Source organism: Bactrocera tryoni, chromosome 1 (genome assembly GCF_016617805.1).
Source record: "Bactrocera tryoni isolate S06 chromosome 1, CSIRO_BtryS06_freeze2, whole genome shotgun sequence".
Taxonomy (NCBI): Eukaryota; Metazoa; Arthropoda; class Insecta; order Diptera; family Tephritidae; genus Bactrocera; species Bactrocera tryoni.
The window spans coordinates 32,646,999-32,670,733 of record NC_052499.1 but is presented as its reverse complement, the minus strand read 5'-3'; the positions used below and the strand labels follow the sequence as shown (position 1 = coordinate 32,670,733).

The 23,735-nt window shown below is 34.4% G+C and overlaps 1 protein-coding gene across 9 annotated transcripts in view; it reads left to right on the top strand.

The window, feature by feature from the left end:
- The window catches only part of LOC120774627, a 49,258-nt gene extending 29,335 nt beyond the window's left edge, over positions 1-19,923 (top strand). For 7 of the 9 annotated variants that reach the window (XM_040104367.1, XM_040104371.1, XM_040104361.1 and 4 more), the window contains exons 3-11: positions 8,255-8,383; positions 11,120-11,409; positions 13,262-13,454; positions 13,562-13,711; positions 14,383-14,526; positions 16,447-16,743; positions 16,874-17,136; positions 17,424-17,754; positions 18,704-19,923. In XM_040104367.1, coding sequence (XP_039960301.1) covers positions 8,255-8,383; positions 11,120-11,409; positions 13,262-13,454; positions 13,562-13,711; positions 14,383-14,526; positions 16,447-16,743; positions 16,874-17,136; positions 17,424-17,754; positions 18,704-18,978 — 2,072 coding nt within the window. In that variant the 3' untranslated portion in view covers positions 18,979-19,923. The remainder of the gene's footprint in view (positions 1-8,254; positions 8,384-11,119; positions 11,410-13,261; positions 13,455-13,561; positions 13,712-14,382; positions 14,527-16,446; positions 16,744-16,873; positions 17,137-17,423; positions 17,755-18,703) is intronic. The other 2 variants (XM_040104398.1, XM_040104406.1) reach the window with 2 other exon arrangements.
- Positions 19,924-23,735: the final 3,812 nt, after the last annotated feature.

The following is a 23,735-nucleotide window of genomic DNA, read 5'->3' as shown; positions in this document are numbered from 1 at the left end:
AGGCAGCCTGTTTTCTCTCCGCTGCGACGCGGCACTCCTCGTCGTATCAGCTGTTCTTTTGCACTTTCCGAAAACCAATGGTTTCGGATGCAGCTGTACGTAAGGAGTTTGAAATGACGTCCCACAGTTCCCTTATACCGAGTTGTTGACGAGTGCTCTCAGAGAGCATCAGTGCAAGCCGAGTAGCAAATCGTTCGGCTGTCTGTTGTGATTGCAGCTTCTCGACGTCGAACCTTCCTTGTGTTTGTTGGCGTGCGTTTTTTGCTGCACAGAGGCGGGTGCGAATCTTAGCTGCAACTGTCCGAGTCGATGTTAGGACCTCGCAGCGTACGCACGTCTAGAACACTGGAGACGTGTCTTCCGTCTATCACAACACGATCGATCTGGTTGGTTGCTTTTCGATCCGGAGACAGCCAGCTAGCTTGATGTATCTTCTTGTGCTGGAATCTAATACCACAGATAACCATATTTCGGGCCCCGGCGAAGTCGATCAGCCTCAACCCATTTGAGGATGTATCGTTGTGGAGGTTGAATTTACCGACCGTATTGCCAAATATACCTTCTTTGCCCACCCCGGCGTTAAAGTCGCCAAGCACGATTTTGACATCCTGGCGGGGCAGCCTTCATAAGTGCGCTCCAAGCACTCATAAAGGCATCTTTGGTCTCATCGTCCTTCTCTTCCGTCGGGGCGTGGGCGCAAATCAGCGATATGTTGAAGAACCTCGCTTTGATGCGGATTGTGGCTAGACGTTCATTCACCGCAGTGAATGATAGTTTCTCTCCCACCACGAATCCTACACCAAACTTGCGCTCCTTTATATGGCCACTGTAGTAAATGTCACAAGGACCTACTCGTCTCTGTCCTTGTCCCGTCCATCGCTTTTCTTGGACGGCGGTGATGTCAGCCTTTGTTTTTACGAGGACATCAACCAGCTGGGCAGCGGCACCTTCCCAATTAAAGGACCGGACATTCCAGGTGCATGCCCTCAATTCATAGTCCTTATTTCGTTTGGCATGGTCGTCATCAAAAGGGGGGTCTCTCATCCGAGGCTGTTGTTGGTTTTTCATTGGAGTGTTTTTTTTACGTGGCGGGTCCCAAACCCAGCGCACAACCCTATGCAGGGGATGTTTCGCCTTTTCACTTTAGCTCGCCTTCAAACGGATGTTCTTAGGCTACCCAGAGGAGACTTGGTCAAAGACCGGAAGTAGTGAGCTGCTTGAGCCATGTGTATATATATGCATATTTACTAGAATAAAATAACGTAATATTTTAGCTGTTTAAAAATCGAAGCTGTCATATAAAAATAATAATTTTATTTTCCTCTTTTGGTTTTTTTAAAATATATATTTTTTAATTGATCCTTATCTTTCAGATGGGTCTGCAATTTTTTAGAACTATCACAGTCTTTACTTTGGTGATTTTTTTTAGATAAATGGAATTTAATGTGAAAATGATTTTTTAAAATTGTTTTAAATACGTTTAAAGACTCTGAAGAATTTAGCTGTTGTTATTCATGTAAATACTTATTGTAAAAAGCACTTACATATGTACATGTATAATGTTGATACATTACAAAATCTTTAAGCAAATAGAGTCTATTATTCTCACCAGGCTTCTTATCTTTTGTATAGATTTATTTATTTTTTGTAAAAGAAATTGCTGTCCAACTTTTTAATTAACTTTTCCATAATTTATAAAATACATATTCGTATGTCAGCCGTCGGTGATAATTTCGACTTTATGTCTTTTAATGTTCTTCTTGACAATGCATAATTACAAACAAGATATTTGTTATGGCTCGTTCATGCCCTGAAAAGCTCGTGGATGGCCATCCGATCTTCTTCGGTTGCCGCGTTTTTTACTACGAAAGGGATTGGGTTGGACAAATTTAGCTGAATGAGAGTTGTAGTCTTCTTGCTTTTGGTTTGTTTTTGTAACCCTGATTTCCAATGCAAATTTCCTCTTCAACTGACCTGTCATCTGTCATCCTCTAATTATGGTAGAAGTGACATTCTGATAAACTTAAATTTAAAACTATATGAACGTAAAACCACAAGAACAGTTTTAACATAAATCCATAACACAACACAATAATATTAAACAACACAAAACAAAACACAAATACAACACTGGAAATTCTTTCACTTACTTTATTTTAATATGTATAATATTATTTAAATAAATAAAGTTTACTTCCACTTATGTTAAATTGAAATAGCCAGTTGAAATACGAAAAATTTCAGTGAAATAAAAACGGAACTTTGAAAACAGCACTGGTGTATTTTTTACTTCGGACCTTGCTCTTCAAAATGCTCCAGAGAGAATAATCCATTGGATTCGCATCTGGTGAATTCGAGAGCCATTGTGTGGTCGCAATGAAGTTCGGAACGTTGTTTTTCAGCCATTCTTGGTTTACTCGAGCTTTGTGAGACGGTGCTGAGTCTTGCTGAAACGTCCATGGTTTGCTACCGAAATGTTTGTTTGCCCACGGCTTTAGAGCCGTGAAAACACAATGTTCGGAATTTGACCCCTTTCGGCCAAGCGAAGCAACTGCTTCGCTTTCTCACTTCTTACTTGTTGCTGCTTCGGTGTGAGATCATGGGCCTTTTCGAACTTGTAAGGCTTGACCTTGAGCTCATTTATCAATATGCGTCGGATGCTGCGGTCGGATATTTTTAGTTCTTTAGCCATTTGATTGGCACTTCGTCGTGGATTTCACTCAAGTCGCTTCTTCACTTTCCGAACCATCTCAAGTGACGTTGCAGCCTTTTGATGACCACCTTCATGGCGTTTTGCGACGCTACCAGTATCATTGTAACGAGTGATGATGCGATAAACAAAAACTTTATTCACATTAAGGTGTTTGAGCTCACGAACAATTGCTGGCTGTGATTTTCCAGCTAAATATAAAGCAATCACACTATTACGTTTGAATTCCATCGCTGATCACTTTTTTTGCGTTCACTTTTGGCAAAACGCTTTGTACACTTGTGAACAATACTCCAAACTGTCATTCAGCAAATTTATAAACAGCTGATTCAGAAGTGGGTTACACTTCGAATGCCGGACCCTGTAGTTTGGTTTGTCATTTCATAATCAACCGACTTACTCCGGCACAATTTTTGCAAATCGTTAAAATTTATTTCCAAAATAATAGTTCGGTTCGCGAAACGCAGAGTCGGTAATACGAATAACCATGTATTGGTTTCGCACCACGCTTTTCCCAGTGGATAAGGCGCGTCCTCAGAGACGTCGTACAGAGCACACTGGAGACGATTTGTTGCTGTGAAGCAGAGTATCGAAGAAACCCCAAAGACTTCATCCACCATCGCGACTAACAATTACAAATCTAACTCGTGCAAAAATTTCCGAACGTCCATCAAGCTGGTCGCCACCGATAACGAATTTCACAAGAAAATTTTGTTCAGCGATGAACCTTACTCTTTTTTGAGTGGGTATGTTAATAAACACAAGTAAGGAAGGGCTAAGTTCGGGTGTCACCGAACATTTTATACTCTCGCATGATAAAGTGATAATAATTTACAAATTTTTTTATTTTGCTGTAAAATTAATTAGATTAGATCAATTTGTGTACTTTGAGCATTGAATTGTATTTTCATTTCCTAATGTACATATATATTATACAGAGAAGGCATCAGATGGAATTCAAAATAGCGTTATATTGGAAGAAGGCGTGGTTGCGATTTCACCCATATTTCGTACATGTCATCAGGGTGTTAAGAAAATATTATGTACCGAATTTCATTGAAATCGGTTGAGTAGTTCCTGAGATATGGTTTTTGGTCCATAAGTGGGCGGCGCCACGCCTATTTTCAATTAAAAAAAAGCCTGGGTGCAGCTTCCTTCTGACATTTCTTCCGTAAAATTTAGTGTTTCTGACGTTTTTTGTTAGTCGGTTAACGCACTTTTAGTGATTTTCAACATAACCTTTGTATGGGAGGTGGCCGTGGTTATTATCCGATTTCTGGTTGACATAGCTATAGTAGTTTCTGAGATATGTATAAAAAACTTAGTAAATATGCCCCTCCCTAATGCGATCCTTTGTGCCAAATTTCACTTTAATATCTTTATTTATGGCTTAGTTATGACACTTTATAGGTTTTCGGTTTCCGCCATTTTGTGGGCGTGGCAGTGGGCCGATTTTGCCCGTCTTCGAACTTAACCTTCTTATGGTGCCAAGAAATACGTGTACCAAGTTTCATCGTGATATCTCAGTTTTTACTCAAGTTACAGCTTGCACAGACAGACGGACGGACGGACAAACAGACATCCGGATTTCAACTCTACTCGTCACCCTGATCACTTTGGTATATATAACCCTATATCTGACTCTTTTAGTTTTAGGACTTACAAACAACCGTTATGTGAACAAAACTATAATATTCTCCTTAGCAACTTTGTTGCGAGAGTATAAAAATTGTCGCATATGGAGTGATGACAACATAAGGGCAAAGAAAATAACTTCTTCATATTTCTTCAAAAATGAAGGCAGTCATAATGTTGCAGGCAATAGTGAACGATATATGTAGATCCATCATTGATGAATTTCTAGTGCCTTGGAGGATGTTGATGTCGGTGACCTTTGTTTTCGACAGGCCCGCCTTACATGCTGTCAGCCAATGACACAATCAATTCATGGAAACCTTTCCATGAGCGCATTATCTCTCGTCGTGAACCTGTGGTGTGACCTCCAAGATCATGGATTTCAATATCCCTGGACTATATTCTGTAGGGTTTTGCGAAGTCGCTTCTCCTCGCAGATAAGCGCGAGACGATTGAAGAGGCATTTTATTTTATAAATAAATAAAAATAACAATAAATATTTACAAAATTTAATACACTTTAATAATCGCCAATTCTTATGAATAATTTAGGATTCACAGGATAAACAGGTAACGATCGAAAAACTAGTCATAATTTTGGTTTTTATTGAAATGGGACTTCTCAAGAAAAGATGTTTTTGGTGGAAAATTTTACACTTCAAAGTGGCTTACAAAAACAAAATTATTATTAAAAATCGTCCTTCCTTCGATCATTACCTGACAAATATATGTATCTATGAAGCTCGTGTGAAGTCGATCGACCTACTCTTTTCGGAAAAGTTTTCCTTACCAACTAAAACTGTCTTTTAAAAAATGCGTTTCAAGTTTTGAGAGCCGATTAGACTTAATGAAAAATCTGTTCCGCCCTTATAGCAAGGGCCTAATATTTTAACGAAATGTTAGTTAAATTACATGTGGTACTGATATTAAGTGAGTCTATGACCAATAATAGAAGTAATAAAGTACCAAATATGATTGAAATATGTTTACTTTTACGGCGAATAATGCATTTTGAGCCCATTAGCAAAATTTGTATTTGCTCGCAACATGTTGCTACAGAGTATAATAGGTTTCACTCAAAATCGGAGCATAAAATTATTTTGACATTACTATCGATCAGCAACCACCAGCAACCGGCAATTCCATCTGATTCTTTCAATTTCAAGTACACAAATCAAGCTACAATGAACATATCGGGATAAAACTTTATTCAAATAATAGGGCCCATACACGACACACATGTGCGTTCGATCTATGTGAATTCGTTTCACCCATACACGACACACAAACCCATTTTGCGTTCGTTCTTCACACAGTGAACATGTGCGACAGGCAAGCGGAACATTTCTTCGAATTTATTTCTAATGTAGCACTTTTATCGATTTCTTTGTATTTCGTTAATAAGTTATTCCAACTTTTATTTTTCTCAATTTTATTTTTATATTTATCACTTTTCGTTTGCCAAATTGCCAATTAATTTTTTATAAGATCAATAAATTCTGATACGAAATCTTTATTAAGGGGGGAGCCTGATTTAGAAGCTTCAAACAATGGATTTTTTTTGCTTAAATCTCTTTAAAAATTATCTAACAATATTTCCCCAAAGTTATAGATTGGAATTCGAAATATTGTCGAAGCTGGAAGGGAAATAGTGACTGAGCGTCTAACAGATACATGTATGAGCGCTTGGGCAAAAAGCGAAAACTTTGAAGCGCGATTTCTCGGTTTTTCATTTTTACGATTATTCTTAATTGGCGGGCAGGATAGAAAAAAAAAACTAAACGTCGTATGCAATTAGGGCAACGTTTATTATCATTGGCTTAAATTTATATTCTATTTAAACTAAAAAAACTGAGAAAAGTCAAGTTTGAACATATTTTTAAACAACATAAAGTACAATTTTTTTGATCAAAAACCACTGTTTATTCAATTTAAAAAAAAAATTTAAAATTTTACACTTTTATTGGAATTTACTTAGTTTAACCAGAAGATAAATTATTAAAAAATATGAATCTCTTTGAATTGTTTGTTTCCGATAGAAATTGCGACCTGCATCCTGCCCGCCGTCCGAAAAATGCACATGTGAGATGCATCGGAAAATTGCTTCTCAAAGGCAGAATATCAAAGATTTCGTATTCAAAAAATTTGTGAAAGATGTTCTAATATATAACTATAAAGCCTAGAAATTTCGCTTGAATCAATTATTTCTTTCCCTCCCAAAAAAATCCTCAAAAAAATCGATTTTTTGAAGCCTCGACAGCAGGCTCTTCCCTTAACACTTGCCATTGTCCGCGATCTTCACTGTTCAGCGACACGAGAGATTTTGTGCGCACACAACGCCATACACGACACACATGTGCGCGCACCGATCGTAAAAAATCAAACATTTTCGCGAACATGGATTGGTACGCGCACAAGCCCATACACGAGTAAACCGCATGCGCACACATACCGATCGAACGCACTTGTGTGTCGTGTACGGGCACTTTAAGGCACTATTCTGTCTATAACTTTTCAAGCCCCCAGATACCGGGTCCCCTGTACCCACGGCTAACTTTTTGCCTAAAATATTGGCCAATCTGTAAAATAATGTATGAAATTCGAAGAGAATAATTTCATTATAATTTAAGCCTGCCTGTCCAAATTGGGTTGAATCGGAATAAACTTCCCTTACACCCCATACCGACTCGAAAGATTTTCGAGCTTGAAGTTGACTTTATCGTTCAATATGTGAGTTATCTTATTCAGGCAGAATCTCTTTCTAAACAGTGTACCTTTGTAAATAAATAGATAAAACCAGGTGAAAACTTGCCTTAGCTCATATATAACTAATATAAAGATTTCAAACATCCGGTTGACTTTACACCTTATAAATTGGTTAATTAATTGAGGTTTATTAATGAACATCAAAGAGAATCTATTTATTGGTAATCATTTATCGTAACGCCAAAAAATGGTCAAATCGGGTCAACACTACTCCAGCTCCCATATATCTAATAAAGGAATTTTAAGTTTCCTTTTTTCTTGGATTTACTCATAATGTATTGTATTTAATTCCTCTTGATTCTTTCACTTTACAGACCAAAAGTTGTTCAAATCCAACCAAAAATTTTCAAGCCCCTATGTACCGAATATGTGGACCCAAGTGCCTATAGTTGACTTTTGACCGAAAATATCGTTCAATGTGTAAGATATGCAATTGAAATTTGAACAGAATCCTTTCCTGACAAGAGTATTTCTTTGCATCAAAAATTGGTTGAATCAGGTCAATACTTCCCTGAGTCCTCATATACCTAACATAAAGATTTCCGAACATCCAGGTGACATTATGCGCATAATTGGCTCATATTTGAGTTATCTCAATGAAATTATCAATGAAATAATTGAATTAGTATAAAATGTTCCCTTACACACGGACTTATCACCTTCTCACTTGTTGTTTGTCTGATTCATGGCCTTAAATTGTTTAACTCAACTAAACACACAAATGATATTTTAAATATTTTATAATCGGTATATATATTTTTTTTTTCGGACTGTATTAATTTGTTTTGGAATTTCTAATTTTAAATTTATATTTTTCTGAATATTTGGATTTCACCCAGGAACTTCTAGATGAAAAGTAGTACTTTTCTTTACAAGTAAAATTTTTCCACTCTAGATATAAATTTGCTATGTGCATACTATAAAACTGATTAATATGGTATACATATGTTTTTCACTCCATTTATAATGACCCAACATGTGTTTATTTATAAGTATTTTATCTTTCACACATAAAAAGTGATCTCTATTTTTTTTTTTCAAATTTGAATGTAACATCTCCCCGTGTCTCCCCTGAACAATACTGGATTTCGATGGATGGATTGGCTGCAATATTCAATTCACATATCTTATAATCACCGAGTAGCCCTCTTATCAGCAACCCTGCGCACTTATCAAAAAGCTGCTTGTGACAGCGATCAAGTCATTATCGCTTGTCCACGCGGCACAAGCATCTCAATCGAGTTCGCACAATACAACAATTTCGAAAACAAAGGTAGGTGCCGCACTATTTTTAATAATTGTACGAGTATGTGTATTTGTGTATTCATTAATTTATAACTTTGAAAAGAAGTTCTAAAGTCCAGATAGTTCTAGTTAAAGATAACTTTTGCCATGGTTGCCCAAAAAGAATGACTCATTCTTTTTTCTTTCCTCCCATCTCTGGCAGACAAGATAGGTTTTCAGTTGTTGAACAGTGACTAAAGATCATTCAAGTGAAAATTGCGTACTCCAATTAATTGGCTCTCTGTTTTAAATGTTGCTATTCGTTGTGTTAAATTTATGAGGTTTTCGCTTTCTACTCCACTGATAGATTAAATTAAATAGTTTTTTCCCCCATTGAACCCTTATTAATTTTCTTACTCTCGCAATATGTTGTTAATAGTTGTTTATATCACCTAAAACTAATCTAGTTAGATATAGGGTTATGTATACATATGTATATGGTATAAGTTATCAGGTGCCATCGCCTAATAGATTTAATGTACATATCTCCCAAACTACTTAAACTAAATCAACCAAACTTTGGATCGCAGGGGAAAGTAGCACATATTTATAGCATATATTTTTAAAAGGTGGGCGTGGTCACGCCCTTTATAGGTTTAACGTGGATATACCACAGTCCACTTAAGCATTACGAACCATATTTTCTAAAAAAAAGAAGGCAATAATAGCGCGCCCACTAATAAGTTTATTACATATGTATCTCCCAAACTATCTTGTATTTCAAACCAAATATGCTCAGGAAAATTCGTTTAATACTAACAGTGTGAAAATAGGTTAAATTAGATTATAACCACGCCCACTCCTCATATAACGTTTATCTTGAAAACTACTGTTATGTTGAAAAAAATTATACAAATTGGACAATAGGCATTGCACCGGCTACCTTTAATTGCTACCATATACATATGTATCTACTACATAATACCACTAGACTAAATTCGGTATATAACATCGTCCTAATAACAGCATTATGTTGTATACGATATAAAAGTTTGCATAAATAGTGACTCAAATCTGAAAGCTTTATACAACCTACATCGTCTTAAAAATGACATATGTATACTTTTTTAGCACCCTAGAACACAGATTTCTAGTGGGCGGTGATTACAATGCAAAATATATGTACTAGGGCTATGCCGACATATTGACCGAGGGATCGTAACGAAATACCAGGTTTAATTGATTTTGCTGTAATCAAAAATATAGATATATCACTTATAAGTGGTGACACATGTAATGACTTATGCTGTATAAATAAATATATGCGAACAAACCTAGGTTGTATCACCAAAGTGGGTCTAACATCGCATAAAAAAATATTTCAATAGCCACATTAATATTGATTACAGAGTAAACTTGGGATATTGATCAAAACAGAAGCGAAAAAGTGGTCAGTACATGATAATAGTACTCCAAATATGATAGATAAACCTAAGGACCTAACATAATCTTCTAACAAATCAACAAACTTCCTACCTTGTTTTTCCAAAATTTTTGGAAAGTAAATAAATTTAAAATAAAAAAATATTACCTTTTGGTTTTTATAAAACACTGGAGTTTTCTTTAAAAAATATTACCAACGATATGATACATAATGCGGTAATAAAGACAATTGAAATGTATGGTATTCAACTATGGGCCATGACCTGTGCATGTTTTAATATATTATGGAGGTTCCAGTGGAAAATTCCTTGAACAATAACGGCTTCACCATGGTACATTCGTAAGGAAAATATTCACAAATACCTTGGGATTCCTATGGTTAAAATATAAGAAGGCGGCAACAGAAAGAGATAAGAACTTAAACTCCGGGATCATTCAAATTTATTAGCTATTACTACAGCCTTCCAAAGAGCAACGTACTTGTGCTACCAAAATGAGCTCAACCAAACCTTGAGCTGGCGTAGTTTTTATTTCTTAATTGAATTTTAATAAGCAGATAAAAAGTAAAGGAATTTAAAAAAAGTCGGTTGACCGTATGCTATGTAAATCACTCAATATGTGAGTTATTTTAATGAAACCCAGAAAGCACCGGTAACAAGGTATATTAAGTTTTTAACATCCAAATAGAAACAAAGGAGACTATGTAAATTATATACATATGTATATATACATACATATATAATCAGTGCGATGAGCTGAGTCGATTTAGCCATGTCCGTCTGTCGTTCTGTCTCTATATATGCAAACTAGTCCCTCAATTTTTGAGATATCGATCTAAAATTTTACACACGTTCCTTTCTCACCAAGAAACCGCTTATGTGTCGGAACTGCCGAAATTGGATAACTAAATAATTTAACTGCCATACAAACTGACCTATCAAACTCAAGCCAATTTATGGAGATCGTTTTTAATTTGACAAATTATTTTCTCGAAATTTAGCACAAATTATTATCCAAGGCTTATCTACATATAGCCACAACAACTGACACTTTGCCTTATATTAAAAACCTGTTTATTTGTTATTTATTTCCGAATAATTTTTTCCTGCTCCTCATAGTATTTCCCCAAATTTTGATCCTTGAACATTTCGAGAGTTTAAATTATGGTTATACCCACACTTACCACTTCGTTACATGTTCTATAAATTATTGGTGTTTATACAACTGTATATTACCATCCCATTTATCGTGTTAATGGAGAATTTTTGGCTTATTTGACGAGTCGTTTAGATGAAGCCGGAATTTTCCATAAAATTCTAATTTTAATTGCTTCCTTTTATAGATGGATTCAGCATCGATGACTTATGTCCGCTAAATAATTCCGCGAAAAAGGTGCAATCTAAGGCCAAACACCTTCTACGTGGTTCCACATTCGGAACTCCCGGATCAAAGATTCCAACCATCCAACACCTTTATGGCCAGACTACGGAACTTCCAAGCTCAAGCCTGCTACCAGATACACTCATGACAGAAGAAACTGAAGATGCCGGTGTGCGTAAGGAAAATGCCTCGAATGTTTATATAAAAGAAAATGACTCTTCCGAAAATTGCATGTGGCCAAACGCACTTCAGGTAATTATTCGTCAAGCAACATTTACACAATTTGTACTATAAATATGAGTGCTTTAATTATCGCCGCCAAATCCATTTAATAACAAACGGTAATTTACTGTTTGACCACGTCCTGGTAGTCCTTGAAATTAATTTCTTGTGAGTCCCAAAAAATACTGAATAATATCTTCGAAAACTACTGTTGTGTTTTCGACTTTCACCGGGCAACAATCAATCAACGCACATCTAGGTCAACCGACTTTCACCAATCGTCGTAGAAACTTCTTCTTTTCGCGTTTATTCAGTGCCACATTGTCCTTTGAAAGTCAAATACTTTTTTTTTTTAATGGATGTTAAAATAATTTTGTGATGTTTTCTGGTGTTGCTGTATATTGCCCTTCTTCTTCTTTACTGGCGTAGACACCGCTTACGCGATTATAGGCGAGTTAACAACAGCGCGCCAGTCGTTTCTTCTTTTCGCTACGTGGCGCCACTTACTTTGCATAAAAAAATGATGTTTTAACACGAATACATTGTAAACAAAAAAAAACAGTGGTAACATCGCTTTGAGACTAATGTGAGACCAGCATTCTAGTTAAGGTTAGTACTTTATAACAAGGACAGAAATTTTTATATTCGAAGCACAATCCTCCAAAGGTCAAAAGTTCTTCAGCTCAATACTTATAATATGTTAGTAAGTGTTTATGTACCAAGTGAGTAGGTTGCCTTTTAAATTTCGGGATGGCAACCCTAGTGTTGCGATCTAGCAACTCACAACTCTATCGTGAAGTTTGACATTTTTGATGTTCTATGTACGCAGAAATGTTTAAGAAAATACGATAGCGATGCTTAAAAGGACGTCTATGACATCGTGTAAGGTGATGAATCGTGGACTTACGCGTATGAGTCCAACCAAAAGATGTTCGCGAGAAGCAATTTCAAGGAAATACTTTCCAGTTTTATATAAAAACCGAACATGTCGCAACCATACCACTAGAATAACGGAGAATGTTTTTGTTTTTTGTTTTCTAATGCCGATATACATATAAAAAGCAACCCTCGTATACGTGAAATTTAGCATAGATGTCACTAACAGTACCAACTTACAGAAAAAAAATACCGATTCGAAAAACACGCGAAGTATAAATTAAAAATACACCTTTCAGTTTGCTCACAGTAGTATATTATATTTGTCACGAAACTTGTAACATCCAGAAAGAAACTTCGAACACCCAATAAAGTGTTTATGTACATATATGTGTATACATACATATACATGATCAGCGTGACGAGCTGAGCCGATTTAGCCATGTCCGTCCCTAATTTTTTTTAAATATCGCTCTACTTTTTTACGGAAGCACAGATATCGGACCACTTTGGGATATAGCTACCATACAAACTGATCGATCGAAATCAAGTTCTTGTTTGGTTAATTTTATTTTTTTTTTATTTGCCAGGGTACCTTTACGAAAGTTGTTATGGATTGTCCAAAGCAATGCTACAATCTCCGAAGAAATTGTTTAGATCGAAAGACTATAGCTAATATCCGCCATACAAACTCAGCTAAATTAATCAGTAGTGAATCGGAACTTCTGTTTTTGACGAGCAAGGGTATACTAAAGTACATACACATATAGACTTTCTGAAGAAATTGTTTAAATTTGATCACTACTTATACAGTATTTAACTGTCATTAAAACTGACCGATCAAAATCAAAAATATTCTTATACCTTTTTTCTGCACTTGTGAAAGGCATTAGATTCGGTGCAACTGATGTTAACGTTTTTTTTTTCTTGTTGAAATATTAATTGGCAGATAATGCAAAATATAGACAACATTGATACGTAAATTAGTTCATATTTAATTTTTTAGTATTCGCTGCTGCAGACAGTCGTTGAGGCTTGCCAAAAAAAGAAGCACTGCAAATTTAACGGTGCCCCACATTTCTATAGACTGAGCACAGGCGTTGATGTTAATAACTATAACAACACGGTTAACACCGTAAATGTGGATCCTTGTCACAAACGACGTAAAATTGTGGAGGTGGCTTATAAATGTCGTCCATGTAAGTTTTTCCTGCAATTCGCCATATATATGTATGTATATATTGAAAGTTTTAGATTGAGATGACAAATAATATACCTTTGTTTGTTTTTCCTTTCTATTGTGTAGATGAATTTCGTAGTAAAGTGGCCTGTCACAATGATATGGCTCAGTTGGAGTGCAATCCTTATTCACGAATCGCGGTCTATAGCGCGAGTTTCGGACGCACCGAATATGAAAGCATTCAGTGTCCACAACCCCAAGGAGTACGAGAAGAAAGTAAGTTCAAAATATATATTACGATAGCTTTAATAAACTGTAAAAAATCAAGTGAATAAAGTACATAAAGAATTTTTTTTTTACCGAAGTAGAAAAGTGTGTCTGTACTATTAAAATATATGCAGATTACTATATAATATATGCAGAGTCTTAAGTTTCAAAGAACTCTTATTAGAGCGATTTAATAATTTTATATTTAAAGTATTTTGAAATATATGAATGAAATCAGACCGGACAACTATAGCATATACAAGTAGCTGCCATACAAAATAACCGATGAAAATTACGATTAATATTTTTGCATACCCTTTTGCGCTGTAAAAAATGTACAAACTTTTATATAAAATATAACCTACGTAGAAAATACTGCTCCATTGCCAGTTATAAATAACTTATCTTACAAAAAATGTTGTTGTCGATAACAGTGCAGTTTTCCGACTTTAAAAAGTACCTACTTCTTTGCTCAACAAAATTCTTTTGATGAGGTGAAGAATAATCAAAAGTGTATTCAACACGTAAAAAACAATTTTGAAAATGATAATTTCTGCCATATGTTTTCAAAGACAAACGAATGTCACGGTTTCTATTCTTGAAATTTCCGTAAATTATATAATATGGTATATGACTACAATTATTTTGAGTGCGACTGTATTTTTTATTTAAAATTTCAGCCTGCCAAGCATCTTATGCCACCGAAACAGTTATGCAGATTTGTCATGGGCGCCGCCGTTGTAACTTAGCTGCAGATGCGAACACATTTGGGTCACCGTGCCAACCGATGTCGAAAATGTATCTGAAAGTAGTTTATACTTGTGGTAAGTAAAATACAAGGTGCGTTCCAAAGTTAACAGGACTTAAAAAAAAACAGAACAAATGGTTTTTTCGGCAAAATCAATTTTAATTCAATTTATTCAAACAGTCTCCTTCTGCTTCAATACAGCTTTTTGCACGGCCCAAAAGCATGTTGAACGAGTGTTTTAGCTCGTTGGCATGTATGGACGCCAGTATGCCGTTGCAAGGCTTTTGAATGGCCTCTACGTCTGCATAACGCTTTCCTTTCATTTGCAAATGCATTTTTCCGAAAAGGAAGAAGTTGCACGGTGCCATATCAGGTGAATACGGGGAGTGGTTAAAAATGATTTTTGGTCAAATAATCGGTCACAAGCGTCGATCGATGATGTCAGATTTTGAGCAATTTTTGGACGTCAGTCAATTTGTGCGGAGCAAACCGTGCACACAGCTTTCGTAAGACCAAATGTTCGGTCAAAATGCGTAAATCGATGTTTTGGAGATGTTAAATTCCATTTCCATGAGTTTCAACGCTGATTTCGACTGGTTTTTGATGAATTCACGCACAGTTTCGATGGAATTTCCGGTGATCACGGATTTTGATTGGCCCACATGTTGATCGTCATTTATGTCCTCACGACCACTTTGAAAACGTTGAAACCACTCGAGCACTCTGCTACGGGATAGGCCATCAGCGCCATAAACTTGTTTCATCAATTGAAACGTTTCTGTAAAAGTTTTACCAATTTTAAAAGAAAATTTAAAGTTGGCTGTTTGTTCAACGCTCATTTTCGCACCGATAACACAAACACACTGAGACTTAAAAGGCAATAACTTCAATTTCAATCAATGAAATATCATGAAATTCTCACTGGACAATCGATAAAAATAGTAGATTCTAAGGCACTAGTCGACATATAGATAGCGCCAGGGGGCGCTAGATTAAAAAAATCCGGTTTACTTTGGAAAGCACCTGATGTGTACTTAATTATAAAGTCGTTAATGCCGATTAAATACTAACTATGTGTGTAATACACAATTTTTTAAGTTATTAACTTTGCTATAATATTTACATAACATATTACCATATACATACATATACTAAATAACTTATTATATACAAACCATATTTTGACAGATAAGTTTATAAATTTTCAAATTTGGATTTAACATGAGAGTTTTCAGAAATGTACCGATAGACATACATACATACACTCGCTAGAAAAGGCTACGTACACGGTAATATCTTATTTTCTATATATTACTAAATTTTAGAGAACAACCACATTAAGTGCTTTATTACTAGCCTGTTGCATAATCCCATAGCATTTAAAGCAATGAAAATGACACCCTATTTTTATAGAAAAATTTACAAAAAATAGACATTTGGCAGCGTAGAAAAAGTCTGCGTACAAGTAGTAAAATGGGAATTCCCCACGTATTTACCACATGTAAAAGTGCCGGAAAGTTATCTCTCTTATTCACATCCTTTGATAATCTGGGTAATTGGGGACATCATTCTGAGTAGTTCTTACGAATTACTTTTGCAGCGCAAGCAAAATTTCCAATGAGTGAAATTAGACATTATGCGGACAGAAATTGCATATGTTTCCACGTTTGGCTTTTAGTAAAACTTTAAAATTTTTCCAATGTTTTCGGTAAGGAGCCGTGGAGAGATGTAAGGAGGGTGGTGATATGCGTGAAAAGGATGCGTAATACCCTAATCATGAATTGAAAACGAATTTATTATTACTAATAACCCGATTATTATCAAAATATTATATATGCAATTATCTTAAAAATACGAGCACATTCAATAATTGCATGAATAAGGTCATAATGTGGTCGTAATTGAATGCATTAAAATTTGCTAAGATATGAGGGCAACAAAAAATGTGGTTGTGGAGCTGTGTAATAAATAAAGTGTTTGTTATTTTTTGGTACAGTTCCAAAGCAAGTTTTAAAAGACCGATACGAATCGGAAGTTGAAGGAGATGAGACTGAAGAATTCGATGGAGATAACGAAGTGTATGACGATGAATTGAACTATAAAGAATCTGAAGCAATTCCGAAGGTGTATAGCAACAGTACTGTTACTGCTGCTAGGTCAAATGGTACAAATGCTTCAGCAACTCCCGCCACTTCGAACTTTAGTAATGGCAATATCTCATTTCATCTTGAAATTCCAGACAGCTCCCGTATCAATCCGATTATGACACATAGTGCCGACTTAAGTCTGGAAGGTAATTATTTAATATACATATACAGTGTGTACATTTGCTATACATGTATGTGTATGTAAATATGCGAATACGTTTTTACTATGTATATATATTAAAGGCAAACGATTTGTCTTTATTTCTCCGCATATAGATAATCAGGAGCGACTGTATTTATATCTTCTAATCGCCGGTTTAATCGGTGTAATTATATGCATAATTATTGTGTCTGTTCATGTTTGGATGCATAAAAGTCAAGCTCTCAGTTCGGAGACTCAGATGGCATCCGTAGATGGTTCAGGTAACCCGCGTGCTGATACTACCATTCCCAATGGTTTCAATGACACTATATCGGAGATTGACGCCGAGATCGATATGCCAACTACAATTTCTGTACCGAGTGTTTCGAAAAATGAGGTGAGTATTTTTGAGTATGGTCACAAATGAGTCTGTATTCAGAGACGTAGAGAGAAAAACGGGGCCTGGATATGATTTTATTGAATTGTTGGAAAAATAACCAAAACATCGTTACGGAGCACCAGGCCACCCTGAGAATACCGGCCCCGGAAGGAATTTTCCCATATCTCCTCCCCTCTCTCCTTCACTGCCTGTATTGAAGTATAATAATAACATCACTTTCATTCCAACTCATTATTCTAATAAAAATCTTACTTGAACGTGATATTCTTTATGTTATTGTTCAGAATTATATTTCCTATGGATCCAATGGTGGTTTATACAATGGCCTTGGATCATCCAGTAGATTGCAGAATTCATCGACTTCTGTATTACAAGATGGAGCAAGTATTCCTCCCACGGGTATCATCGGCACATCTGCCCCCTCAACAATAATCACGAATCCTGGCGTATGCGGAGTAAGACAATCTCCCGATATCATCGGTATTACATCAAAATCTCACTTAGCGGTGCCTCCTAGTGGCGCCATTGGCTATCAAACGGGTGTTGGTGGCATATTGGCACCAACAATTGTAATTGGTAGCAATGGGAGTAGTATCAGTAATTCCCTTAATTGTGGTAAGTTTTATTATGTGTACTTACTCCTAATATACTGTAAATAATTATATGAATCTAGTTATTTAAAGCCCCTACATATTGTAATAAAATCTTTAGTCTATTTAAAAATATCCTATCTAATCTTGTAGTTGTTCTCTTTAGTAACATTCTGAATTTGAAATGGGGTTCTGTTATTGTTAGACGTATCTATTTTTGAGTATTTTTCTATTTACAATTTTTGCCCAATGCACTTGAAATGAAATGATTTATATTTCCTTTTCTTTTGTCGTGGGAAAGTGTCGGAATTGGACCACTGCCACGCCCACAAAACGCCATCAACCGAAAACCTATAAAGTGCCATAACTAAACACTAAGTTAAGATATATAACTCTAATTTCGCACAGGGCATCGCGTAGCAATGGCTACCTGTGGGCAAAAGGTTTTGAAAATGCTTTCCTTACAATTCTGGGCATCAAATTGGGTTGAATCGGGTCAATACTTACCTGAGCCCCCATATACCTAATAAAGATTTTCGAACTTCCAGGTGACTTTGTGCTGGATATATCGGTCAATATTTGAGTTATCTCAATGAAAATTGCTGAACATGTTTTACTCAGTATATAGATACTAATGGGGGAAAACTTGACCTAACCCTCATTTAACTGCTACCAGGATTTTCGAACATACGGCTGACTTTGCTCCGTTGATCATTGGATGTGAGCTACCTTAATGAAACCCAGGGAATATTTTTTAATATGTGGCATGATAATAGTTAATATGTTGATAAAATTGGGTCATACTATCCTAACTTCCCATATATGATTTAATTTTTTCAACAAATTTTATACCGAATGTGTCCGTTAGTGTATGAGTTATATAGAGTTTATGTATGTATATATAACATTGCTTAGATTCTCGATCCCTTTCTTACTTGTTTTTATGAATTTAATATTTAACAAATTTTCCATAGGTCCAATGACCTCAATTGGACAGTACACAACTGCACCCACGATACGTGCGAGCTACATCATCAATGCTGAGGGAATGTTAAAGCGACCTCCGAATCTCCAAACGCCCCCTATGACAGGTTCAACAACCAACAGTCAGTATTCGACAACGTCCACACTACGTCGAATCAAGACCACTGATCCTTCCGCAATGCAACAACAATTATCTTACGATGGCACAGCTCCACGTACATTATCGACTGGTGTTCCAGTGAACTCCCAATTCTATTATGGATGACAAAATTCAGAGGAATGTGATGGAATGAAAGCTATTTTATTCGATACCACTCAACATAAAGCTGAGGCAATCGCCACACTTACTGCCCATCTCTCATACAACGCATCAAAAGAGCAACAACATCAAACAATTGAGAGTCATAATATAAATGACAATCCTAACTCAAACTACAAGGCCACAACCGTGATGAAGAGTCAGAACACTGCATCATCAGACCCCAAAGCTCAGAAAGCTGTCAATAACACGGAGTCGGAGAGATCTTTTTGTTTTTGAACGTAGTTCATTTGACAGAAGACACCGAAGTGTACCATGTAAATTTAGAAACAATTTGTATATTAATATATTGTATATACATATGTATTTGTATCACCCACAGTCATAAATGTGATGATGTATATGTATACATACATCAAAATGTATAATGTGTGCATTCTTATAATTGTGTAGTCATAGATTTGTAAGATGTGGATTTCTAAAAAATCATCTAGCGATATTTCAGTTGTTAAGTACAATTTTAAACCCATTCATTACTTCAAAAAAATGCCTACATACATACTTACATATATACGCCTAAGGAAATTGTGCAAAAATGGACTTAATGATTCATATTTCCTTAAACAATTCTCATCAGCAATGTTGATGATTGAATGATGATAATGTGAATTAGTATTTGGCTGTACAAAAGTAATATTAAAAATGACTTTTCCAAAAAAAATTTTTTTTTGAAAATTTAAAAGTTTTTAAGAATATACATATTTAATGTATTATACATATTTAAATATTCATAGTTATATTTAGTTTGAAAATATTAGAAAGGTGAAAGCATTGACCTAAGATTATTTACTTTATATGACCGCTTCATTTTCTTTTTTCAGCCAAAATCTACTCAATTGATAATGGAAGCAATTTTGACGATTGTTGATATGGCAAGCAATTTACATACTTGATATTTTTAAGTAGGCTAATGGTTGTGATAAACGTGATCTATACACGGAAAATTAGTGAATTTAAATTGCTTACAGTTACACTTGATACAGTTTTCGAATAAAATTTTTTATTGTACCAAGCATTGACTAGCTTAATTTCAAGAATTGTAAGTTGCCTAAACTAGCATAACTAATTCTTCTAAGATTTTTTTGTAGAATCCGAATAGGAAAATTTTCTTTTATCACATTAGTTAAAAAACTGAAAAAATCTTGCTATCGAGTTCAAGTTTTGTGACTATTCGCTTTTGATATTGAGAAATAGATAGTGGGCATTGCTTAAAGTTTCACATCTTTGTTGACATGACATTAAATAAAAGTCGCACGCATCGGGGAAGAGTATAATTAACAACATTTGAACACTTGTTGCTTCTGATCTTTGAAGTAGTCAAATTATAGGTCCAATAAAAATAAATCTATTATTTTTGCATAAAATTGAAGATTTTATTTAGCATCGTTAGAATGTTCCGAAATTAGGGCAATTATGCAACGTTTTGTTCGATAACTAGTTGCAATTTTGAAGGTAATTTCATAATGCCACTATCGTGGAAACCTTTTTAGACGAATTTTTCACACGCAACATCAATCATTGGGTGCCAATTCTTCTATGGAATCCACACATCGTTGAATCTTTTTGTGTCCAACCTTAATTAAATGTTTCAAAACGTATATTTGTGTAGTGTTTAGTTTCTGGGCTATCAAAACAGTGCTAACCTGACACTCTGAGTCGGCGATTTTCAGTATTTTATCGATATTTTGAACAATTGAACTTCCAGAGTATGGTAAATCTTTGACATCAAAATTTCCGGAATGGAATCGACGAAACCAAGATTACGAATAATTAGCTATTACAGTTTTAGAACCATAAACACTTCACATTTTCAGCCCTTTAGCCTGCTTCTCCGTCTTTTTTTGTCGAATTCTTTTCTTTCTACCGCCATATAGCATAACCCGATCAGACTTATATTGGAAAAAATTAGGAATTTCATTTCAATAGATTTTATATTATCATAATTAACAAAATATCTTGTACTTATTCTAAATTCATTCATTTTCAAAAACGTCAATGTCAACTAATTTGTATGGCAGTACTTCTTAAAATAAAAGAAATTTCAGAACTCACAACACGTACTTAATATGGTTTAACCTTTGACGCGTATAGTATATTATACCATATACTTAACCGATTCAATAATTTTAATATCTTTTACACAAAGTGCCTTTCTTAATACACACATTAAATATAATTGCAAATTTCCTTAAAGATGTATAAAGAGTGCATACAAGAATAAATAAATCTAAAATTTGTTATAGACAATTAATTATATGGGCATAAGGATTAGAGATATTCAATAATAATGTATGTAAATATTTAGTATTGTATGTATGTATGTACATTTGTGTTATGCGGTATATAAAATGTCTGTAAGTGCATAGTAAGTAAATTAAGAAATATTAAGTGATAATAATAATACCGCTGGAGGAATTAATTGGATCCTAAAAACCATGAATAAATTACACAACATTTATCATTTCTACTTTTTTGTTCAAAACTTTAAAGCGTTTTCTCCACAGCTCGAAAGTCAAAATGTCATAAGTTCAAAACTACTGCATCGATTCTTTTAAGATTTTTAGCATTATTTCTGTATATTTATTGAATTATCATACTTTCAAATTTTTCAATAATTTTTATTATATTTAATTATTCGACTATTTCGAAAAAAGCGAAAATCGAGTTTTGTCCTTCAAAGAGATCTAAAGAAATGAAAAATTGAAATTCAAAAACTCCTTTTTTTAAACTGCTATTGCCGTATTTTTAATATTGTTTCGTGAAAATTATATTTCTCATTGTTGGAATACCATACCTTGATATACCATTGGTATTAATAAAGAGATTTTAATTGTGTCCACACAAAGAAATCACAAAAACATGTGTAATTTGCGCGAATTAACCCTATTAAATTCATGTGGAGCTGGCAGCACCGTAAGATATTGATATCATATTCTCATACGAGTATAGGGGTTTCACATAGTCTCATAAAGTTATGAGTTATAACGTTTCGAAAACGTAGAGTTGTATTTGCGTAAACTTATTTTACTATGCAATCCCACAACAATTTTTTAAAACTAGTATAAAAATTTAGGATTTTATGATTTTACGAAGCTGTATGACATATTGTAAGTACCCCAATAGTTTAATCTAGAGATAAAAAAGGAGGGTCAATCAATTAATGAATAGCAGTACGATATACATATACCTATAAACATATGCATATACATATGTACATATGTATGTATATAATTATATACATATAATATATATAATTAAAGCTATATTTATGTATATGTTAAAAATTATACATATAAACCAATCAGTTAAGTTTGTTTTAGGCTTTAGTATATTGTTATGAAATGTGTTTGTAAATATTTATGTACACAATATATATGTAAATAATATAGAAATAGAAAAATAGAAAATAAATTTCTTTAATTTTAATATAGCAACAGACATTTTTTTCATTGTAACCTGTGTGAGTATGTAATATATATGCACATATATGTTTACTGATTGTTTGATTCATTCGGTTCATATTTCAGTGGACATCCATAAAATCAACTCAATTTTATTACTATAGATTTTAAATCCTATGAATACTGTTGTTGTGCGCAGTAGAAAAAATAAAAATTACTGAAAACAAGCACAAAACGTTTCAAAATTTTAATGTTACTCAAAAGGTACATATATTCCAAAAAGTCTCAAAATTTTATTGTTAAAGGATATTCCTGGGAATAGTAGAATGTACTGGCTTGCTTCGTCCAACTTAAAGATCTTTCTTCAGAGGCTCAACAAATTTTTGGGGTTACTGTATTTGTACAAAATAACTGACTGAAATAGTTGGTTTTTTTTTGCCTCTTTTCCATTCTATATAAATATTTTTTACAGAAGTTCTCAAAAACATTCAATTTATAATAAGTAGTAGTATTTGGCAAATCTGGAGCGAAGTGGAGAGAAAGAAAGTGTGAAAGAAATAAATTCAATAAATTCAATCATTTTAAATACTTACAATAATTAAATTAAAAAACTTGATTATACACGGAAGTGTTTTTCACGGAGATCGCCTGGAATTTGAAGTGCGGTGAGATGATTGAGTGGAGAGGATGTTGCACCTGCTAAAAGTTTATCCAGAGAACATAAGTATATCATATATGTTCTCTGCCAACACCTACAAATAAGCCTCTATACAATAATCATATAAAATATAGCTGTATTATGCTTCGTACCCCGCAACCCCCTCCAAGAAATACCAACAAGGCAACCGAAAAAATTAGTTTCCGAAATTGATAAGTTGAAACAAAAATTGAAAGAACTAGAACAATTATACGAACAATTAAAAAGTGAAAATTAAAAGCTTAAATAACCAAATAATAATCGCCCACTTGTGCCTAATTATAGTCAATCACAATACGAAACTGATGAAGAAGAATTAGCTCTGGAAACATACTGGAAGGAAACATACTAAAGAAAAACTAAAAGCCTAATAAAAAGCGTAAAGCCGAAGCTTCACCAGAAATGATCATTAAAGAAAATACTTTATGACCGAATGGTGAAAACCACACAGCTAAAAATGAAAAACCGAAGTATGAGCCGAAGATTTCAAATATCTCTAATTATAAAGAACTAAATAAACCTAATTAAAGATAATACCAAAAGTTCATTTGTACTAAAACTATTAAATAACGACATTCATAAAGTAAGTGTTACATCAAGTGATG